Source organism: Blennius ocellaris (assembly GCF_963422515.1).
Source record: "Blennius ocellaris genome assembly, chromosome: 7".
In the NCBI taxonomy this organism is placed as follows: domain Eukaryota; kingdom Metazoa; phylum Chordata; class Actinopteri; order Blenniiformes; family Blenniidae; genus Blennius; species Blennius ocellaris.
In genome coordinates, this window is record NC_137656.1 from 887,581 (window position 1) to 896,452 (window position 8,872).

Here is an 8,872-nt window from a genome sequence, read left to right on the forward strand (position 1 = left end):
TGTATATATGTATATATATATGTATATATATATATATGTATATATATATATATATATATATGTATATATATATATATGTATATATATATGTATATATATATATATATGTATATATATATGTATATATATATATATGTATATATATATATATATATATGTATGTATATATATATGTATGTATATATATATATGTATGTATATATGTATATATATATGTATGTATATATATATATATATATACATACACACACATATATATACATATATAATATATATATATATACATATATATATGTATATATGTATATATATGTATGTATATATATATATATATATACATATATATATATATATATACATATATAATATATATATATATACATATATATATACATACATATATATATACATATATATATACATATATATACATATATGTATGTATATGTATATATGTATGTATATATATATGTATATATATATGTATATATATATATATGTACTATTTTTTGTTAATACATTTATAATACGATCATCCATAATAACAAAAATCTAATACCCAACATCTTTTGCGTCCAATAAAAAATACAAATATATTTTATTTGTATTTGCTGACTACTTCCTGTGTTTAGGTGTCGGATAAAAAAAAAAACCCCTTTGTATTCCATTTTTTTATTCCAACTACTTGATTTCCTCACCCTTGAGCTAAAAAGTTCAATGAACACGATGAGAAGCGACACAAAGTCGTATGTCAGTTTGCTCCTTAACTTTTATTATAGTTTAACACAAACAAGCACGTTGTCAGTCCAAGTATACGGTTCGTATACATAAAACGTAGCTGTTCAACATGTGCTGCGCCTCAGAAAACAGAGGGCCAGCTCCGTAGCACCATGAACACACACACTGGAGTCACACACACTTTTACACCAACAAAAAAAAACAAACAAATGGTTTAAAACTTTAAAAAAAAACGTTAAAAAAAAAAAAAGTAAAAGAAGTGTGAGGCTGTTTTCAGAGGAAGTGATGACGCGACGCCTCGGGATGCAAATCTGACGAGAAAACGGTTCTTTTTTAACGCTCGGTTCAGAAAACGGCTTTTTTTGTTCACGATGCTTCTTCTTCTACATCTTTAAAAAAAGGCTCTTTCTCTCGGCATCGCTGCTTTTCTTTGCGTTTTGGCTCGTTTTCTTCTTCACGGTCGTGCTTCTGACCGCCGCTTCGGTCTGAGTCTTGCAGAAGACGACCACACGGTGTTGATGTCGCCTTACATTTTGCGGTGTTGAGCACAGATCTGGTCGTGTTCGGTGAGCGGGAGACGCCCGCAGCAGAATCTTTAGGGTTTCCCCCTTCGTCGACGTCCCGGTCAGTCATAAGCCATAGTTTTGGGATTAAAAGGCGAAATTAAAGACGATTTAATCTGCTTAGTTTTCAGGAGAGCGTGGGACAATGTGTGTCTTGTGTTGTAAAAACGAAAAGGATAAACATGAGAGGAGACGGTGGGAAAATAACTGCTTTTTCTCTTGACCGACGCCTGATTTGTTTGTTTTTCCTCTTTTTTTGAGTTGTTTTTAAAAAATTTTATCTCTAATCTTTTAAAATTTTAATGTCAGTCGAATAAAATTGTGATTTATCTCAATTAATCCACTTGTATATATATATGAATTCACAATGCGTTTATTTATTAGAGTTCCTTTTTGGTGAAAATGATAAATTTGCAATAAATTGCACAGACCTACTGTCAATCAATTGAAATTTTAAAACAAGTTTGGCTATTGTAACATATATACATATATATATATATACATATATAAACATATATGTATATATATATATATATATATATATATAGTATTTTTTTGTTAATAAATCTATAAATTTCAATCGATCATGGTTTTCCTACATATTTTCAACGATGTAATTTCAAAACTATTGCAGATGTCTTCAAGATACGTTCACCCCATGTATTGATAATCACAATAATTGATAAATTGTGCAGAGTTCACAACCATATTTGGATCTTGGATGTTTGTTAATAACTATAATTTTTATGCTTCAACTTTCACTAAAAATAACCAAAAAAAAAAACGGTAAACCAATCAATCAAACCAGGTCGCACTACTGCACGACACCACTTGAGGGCAGCGTAACCCCGGAGGTGGGAAAGGTAAAAAAGTAAAAGTAAAAAAAAAAAAAAAAAAGTAGAGGGAAAGAAAGAAATGAGGTCCCTTATTAGCTTAAATGTTGCTACATATCATAAACAGGAAAGATATAAAGAGTATTTGGATTAACTAGGACTGCTCCCCACACACGTTCACGACCCCAGCTGGACCGTAGTGCAACTCTTCCGTAAGGAAATGTGGCGAACGCTCCGGCCAGACCTCCGCCGCCTTGCTTCTTGAAGATGTTCCTCCTAACCGCGTGACCTCGGGAGCGTTTGGACTTGGACTCTCGATGTTCTCGTGCGACCCGACACAGGAATCCCCCCCCCCCCCAAAAAAAAAAAACTGTGGGAGGAGGCGGGTTCTGGTAAAGTGCTGCAATTCAAAACAAACAAGCCCCTCCCCCTCCCCCCTCTCGTGCCGCAGGGTCAGGGTTTTTCGCCGGAACCGGATCGGGAGGAGGACGGGGGGGGGTCAAGGGGGGGGTCTGACGGAGGAGAAGGTGGGCCCGGTGGCGGGGCGCCCGGCACAGACGGAGACGTTGTGGTGGTTCGACGGGTACGATTTGTTGGTCGGCGGGGCTTCAGACAGTCGACTCAGCGCCTCTGCTGCTGGTTTACCTGTGAGTCACCTGGTTGTTGAGGAGGCCGGGGAACGTCTGTTCCGTTTCCGTGCTTAGCGAGCCGCCTGGAACCGACAAAGAGACGCGGCGTTAGAACCGACGCACCCCGTCCCATTTATTACGAAAGTTGGGCGAGAAGGTTGTGTTTTAATCTGCGTATAGTCCTTTATTTACCGGGTTGTATGTGCGCATTTTACCAGCATTTCGCAAAAAACTACTAATCGGAATCGCATAAAATCTTCAGGGATGATTTGTCATCATCCAAGGATCATTAGATTAGATTTTGGGACGTCAGCGGCGAAACGTTTCCAAATAAATCACAAGAAACTGTGAATAAGTTTCCCGTACAAACGGGACGGGAGAGGCCCCCCGTGGAGGCGATCAAAGGAGATCAGCGTCGGTTGCCATGGAGATGCTCCCTGCTCAGTGATGTCGCTACATGACCTCAGAATTTCCTTTATTGTCATTGTAACAGGTACAACGGAATTTCATAGAAAGTTTGGGGGAAACTACCTAGTTAGCGTTGATGTGAGCTAACGGCTGGCGCGCTCGCGATGCTAACTGGATTCGGCAAACGAGCTCTGCGCGCCACCGAGTGTAGCTCTACTTCCGTGCGGCAGACAGATTCGCCGAATCTGAATTGTGTGTTTTCCGGCAGGAGGCGTTACCGTTATGGCAGCTGTACATCCACACGCGGTGGCCGTCGTATCGACATCGGCATTTCATGATGTTGTTGCTGTAATCCGACTCCGGCACTTCGTAGTTCGGATTAATTACGATCTGCAGCGGGGAGAACGGAGATCAGCGACACGGGATAGATTTTAGAAAAGAAGAGAAAACCGTGAGCCTCACCTGGAAGATGTAGTCTCCGGGCTTGAGTTCGGTGATGTCGACCCACTGGCAGTCGATGTCGTGTCGGTACGTATCCCAGCAGCCCACGGTGATGCCTTGCTCGCCGAAGTTGGCGCATTCGTACACCTTCTCAATACCTGCAAGGCCGAGGGATTAAAAAATACGCGCTGCAGAAAAGCGACCTTCGACAGAAAGGGTGAACCCGAGAGGCCAGACGCCTCGGCGGGTTCTCGTCCCGACGGCCATTTATCCGAACAAACTGCTAGCCGATTGTCAAAATGCGCCGCGTTCCGTTGTTTTAGTATCGATCAGCTGTCGAACAACGTCCTCTCGTTCACGGCGCCGTTTCACGACGGACCTTTGAGAAACTCGACGTTCTGTTAGAACCCGACGTGTAACAATGAAATATAAAATATAACGTAATAAAACCTCAACTGTAATAAAAAAATGTATTTAATAAAACCAAAAATGTAGTAACAGGTAATAATGTAAACAATATATATAATGTGATATTAATATGTTTAATGATTATATTTTATTTTATACTGGTAATTGGAGAAATTGATTACAGATTATAGAGAACAGAATCCTACATAAATATCATAAACGGTATATAGATATACGTATTAAAAAAGATTGGCCAACTTTTTAGATCTCGTTCTTTCAGTGTTTTTCAAATTAAAGCAGTTCAAGTCCAAACCATAAAGTTATTATTATTGTTGTTTTTTTCTTTTATTGTAGTACACTTTTTTTTTTTTCCTGTCTTGTTTTGGCTTGGTCGCTGAAAATTCACTGAAAAGTCACTGAAAAGTCGCTGCAAAGTCACTGCAAAGTCGTTGCAAAGTCGTTGCAAAGTCGCTGCAAAGTCGCTGCAAAGTCGTTGCAAAGTCGCTGCAAAGTCGCTGCAAAGTCACTGAAAAGTCGTTGCAAAGTCGCTGCAAAGTCGCTGCAAAGTCACTGAAAAGTCGCTGCAAAGTCGCTGCAAAGTCACTGAAAAGTCGCTGCAAAGTCGTTGCAAAGTCGTTGCAAAGTCGTTGCAAAGTCACTGAAAAGTCGCTGCAAAGTCACTGCAAAGTCGCTGCAAAGTCGCTGCAAAGTCGTTGCAAAGTCGCTGCAAAGTCGCTGCAAAGTCGCTGCAAAGTTGCTGCAAAGTCGTTGCAAAGTCACTGAAAAGTCACTGCAAAGTCACTGAAAAGTCGTTGCAAAGTCGCTGCAAAGTCGCTGCAAAGTCACTGAAAAGTCGCTGCAAAGTCGCTGCAAAGTCGTTGCAAAGTCGTTGCAAAGTCGCTGCAAAGTCACTGCAAAGTTGCTGCAAAGTCGTTGCAAAGTCGTTGCAAAGTCGTTGCAAAGTCGCTGCAAAGTCACTGAAAAGTCGTTGCAAAGTCGCTGCAAAGTCGCTGCAAAGTCACTGAAAAGTCGCTGCAAAGTCGCTGCAAAGTCACTGAAAAGTCACTGCAAAGTCACTGCAAAGTCGCTGCAAAGTCGTTGCAAAGTCACTGAAAAGTCACTGCAAAGTCACTGAAAAGTCACTGAAAAGTCGCTGCAAAGTCGCTGCAAAGTCGTTGCAAAGTCGCTGCAAAGTCGCTGCAAAGTCGCTGCAAAGTCACTGCAAAGTCACTGAAAAGTCGCTGCAAAGTCGCTGCAAAGTCGTTGCAAAGTCGTTGCAAAGTCGCTGCAAAGTCGCTGCAAAGTCGCTGCAAAGTCACTGCAAAGTCACTGAAAAGTCGCTGCAAAGTCGCTGCAAAGTCGTTGCAAAGTCACTGAAAAGTCACTGCAAAGTCGCTGCAAAGTCGCTGCAAAGTCGTTGCAAAGTCACTGAAAAGTCACTGCAAAGTCGCTGCAAAGTCGCTGCAAAGTCGCTGCAAAGTCGCTGCAAAGTCGCGTACGGCACATGACAAAATGTAGCATCGAGCTTTTAGCTATTTACAGGCTTCACGCTGGTATCAAGTCACTTCATGTTCTGTAGTTTGGCTCCGTGTCGACCTCGAGCGAAGGAAACGCAGGTTTGACTCTTGCCAGGAAGAGCGTCCGGCGCGAAACAAGCTAACGTCGGCGGAAATGAAAAGGACGTTCACCTTCGTCGCACTCCGAGTCCTCCAGGCAGAAGCTGGCCTTGTGTCCTTCTGCCACTTTGGTCCCGTTGAGGCTGAACAGGTCGTAGACGGTGAAAACCTCCATGCTGTGGTAATGCCTGCAGGCGCGCGCAAAGTGTTAGCATTAGCCAAACATGTCTCCTTAGCCGTTACGCTTTCGTTGAACATCCTGTTAGCGGGAGAGGTGACGCGACCCGCTAACCTTGAGCTGCACAAATCCTCTTGACGGCAATATGAGGGACGTCTCCTTGTCAGTAGCATTAGCATTAGCCCCCGGGGTTAGCAACTGGATATGTTGGCTTCAATTAAAAGCTCAAATAATTACGCCAGATAGCGTAGAATTAGCAGTTACTATTACTAATGTTTCAATAATCGGTTGCTCTCTCTCACCTGTTAGCTTTAGCATTTTTGGATGCTCCTGTCCAACACGTTATTGTTTAACTAAACTCCTGTTTAATGTCAAAGTTTCCCATCGAGCCTTTCTGACGACAACATAAATGTTCAACGCGAGGAAACTAAGAATTAGCCTGTAGCTTCAGCATTCAGATAGTTATTAGCATTAGCATAATCAAATAGCAGTTAGCCTCCCTTTCTAAGAGCTGTTTGTGTGCTGACATCCAGATTATAGAGCAGCTTCCTCCTCTAATCCAGATTATAGAGCAGCCTCCTCCTCTAATCCAGATTATAGAGCAGCTTCCTCCTCTGACATCAGATTATAGAGCATCTCCCTCCTCTAATCCAGATTATAGAGCATCTTCCTCCTCTGACATCAGATTATAGAGCATCTTCCCCCTCTAACATCAGATTATAGAGCATATTCCTCCTCTAACACCATATTATAGAGCATCTTCCCCCTATAATATCAGATTATAGAGCATCTTCCCCATATAACACCAGACTATAGAGCATCTTCCTCCTCTGATGTCAGATTATAGAGCATCTTCCTCCTCTAACATTCAGATTATAGAGCATCTTCCCCCTCTAACGTCAGATTATAGAGCATCTTCCTCCTCTAACATCAGATTATAGAGCATATTCCTCCTCTAATCCAGATTATAGAGCACCGTCCTCCTCTAACATCAGATTATAGAGCATCTTCCTCCTCTAACGTCAGATTATAGAGCATCTTCCTCCTCTAACACCAGATTATAGAGCATCTTCCTCCTCTAACATCAGATTATATAGCATCTTCCTCCTCTAACACCAGATTATAGAGCATCTTCCTCCTCTGACATCAGATTATAGAGCATCTTCCTCCTCTAATCCAGATTATAGAGCATCTTCCTCCTCTAACATCCAGATTATAGAGCATCTTCCTCCTCTAACATCAGATTATAGAGCATCTTCCTCCTCTAACACCAGATTATAGAGCATCTTCCCCTATAACATCAGATTATAGAGCACCTTCCCCATAACATCAGATTATAGAGCATCTTCCCCATAACACCAGATTATAGAGCATCTTCCCCATAACACCAGATTATAGAGCACCTTCCCCCATAACATCAGATTATAGAGCATCTTCCCCATAACACCAGATTATAGAGCATCTTCCCCCTATAACACCATACTATAGAGCATCTTCCTCCTCTGACGTCAGATTATCGAGCATCTTCCCCCTATAACATCAGATTATAGAGCATCTTCCTCCTCTGACGTCAGATTATAGAGCATCTTCCCCCTATAACATCAGATTATCGAGCATCTTCCCCCTATAACATCAGATTATAGAGCATCTTCCTCCTCAGACACCAGATTATAGAGCATCTTCCCCCTCTGACACCAGATTATAGAGCATATTTCTCCTCTGACACCAGATTATAGAGCATCTTCCCCCTATAACATCAGATTATAGAGCATCTTCCCCCTCTGACACCAGATTATAGAGCATGTTCCCCCTCTAACACCAGATTATAGAGCATGTTCCCCCTCGGACCACTGACCGGTGGCAGTCGTGCCACACCCAGGAGTGGCGCCCGGCCTTGGGCCTGAAGTCGGACTGTCCGTTGTTGTGTATCTGTGAGGAGAACCTCAGCAGGCGGCGGTAGGTGTTGGCCGGCGCCTGGCTGGAGGTGGAGGACAGGCAGTTCTCCTCGAAGGCGCACTGCAGCATGAACATGGGCCGGTCCTCCATGTAGGTGGTCTGCTCCACCACCTGGGGGTTCAGCACCAGGTCGGGGGCGGCTGGGGGGGGGGGGGGGGGGGGACCAGAGCACCGGGCCGTCAGCGTCAACAACACACAACCGCAATCTTACAGTGTGAGTTAAGGTGTTTTAACTATTTTTTAAAATTTTGTTGTTTGAACCAATACCGGATGTTTTATTTACTTTAGCTGATCTTGACTACTTTTCCTTTTCTCAAGGTTTGAGGGTTTTTTTTGTGCAATTTTAGCCATTTTAACAGTTTTAAGATGGCAAATTTGAGCTTTAATAAAAAAATAAAAAAATAAAATTATTCAACTGTTTTAAAGCAGTTCTAGCTTGTTTGTTTTTTTACTAAAGTCACAAAAACATTTATTTATAATATAATTTAAGTTTATTTTATTTTTGTTTGTCCTTGTTTTCCTCCCTTTTCACATGTTTTTATCATTTTAACAGTTTGACCCTATTCTATTTTTTTTTTAAGAATTTTAACAATTCCAGTTCTTAAACCTTAATTAGTTTGTTTTCTTTCCATTTTTCATTCTAGTAGACATTGTGCTTTTTTTTTTCTTTGTATTTTCCATTTTGACAGGATTTCCAATTCAACTCTAGTAGTTTTAGCTATAATTTTTTTTTTTTTTTTTTTTATAGTTTTAGACACTTTAGCTGTTCAATCAATTTTGTTTTGTTATTTTTTTGGCACATTTTAGTTAAAGTTAGCTATTTAATCTTTCCCTTTTTTCGCCATTTTATTAATTTTTTCATTCAATAATTTTAGCGATTCCAGAATGATTTAATTATTTCTTACATTTTGTAATAATTATAGTTATTTTAGCCATTTTTAGGTTTTTACCTGTTTTCGTTATTTTAGCTATCCTTTATTTTTCAGATGTTTTTTTTTCTTCTAAATTCCAGCAGTTATATCTTTTATTCCTGAGTATATTTCCAGTAATTTTATCAGTGTTCACTGGTGTCGGTTCAGCAGCAGAGGGAACATGGCGTCTC

The 8,872-nt window shown here is 40.6% G+C and overlaps 1 protein-coding gene across 1 annotated transcript in view; it reads right to left on the bottom strand.

The window, feature by feature from the left end:
* Positions 1–744: 744 nt before the first annotated feature.
* loxl2b (lysyl oxidase-like 2b) overlaps positions 745–8,872 on the bottom strand; it is a 43,181-nt gene continuing 35,053 nt past the window's right edge. Inside the window, exons 10-14 of the mRNA XM_080499904.1 lie at positions 7,670–7,976; positions 5,709–5,824; positions 3,634–3,770; positions 3,450–3,561; positions 745–2,846 (exon numbers count right to left, since the gene is read on the bottom strand). Of these exons, the coding sequence (XP_080356030.1) occupies positions 2,776–2,846; positions 3,450–3,561; positions 3,634–3,770; positions 5,709–5,824; positions 7,670–7,976 (743 nt within the window). The 3' untranslated portion in view covers positions 745–2,775. The remainder of the gene's footprint in view (positions 2,847–3,449; positions 3,562–3,633; positions 3,771–5,708; positions 5,825–7,669; positions 7,977–8,872) is intronic.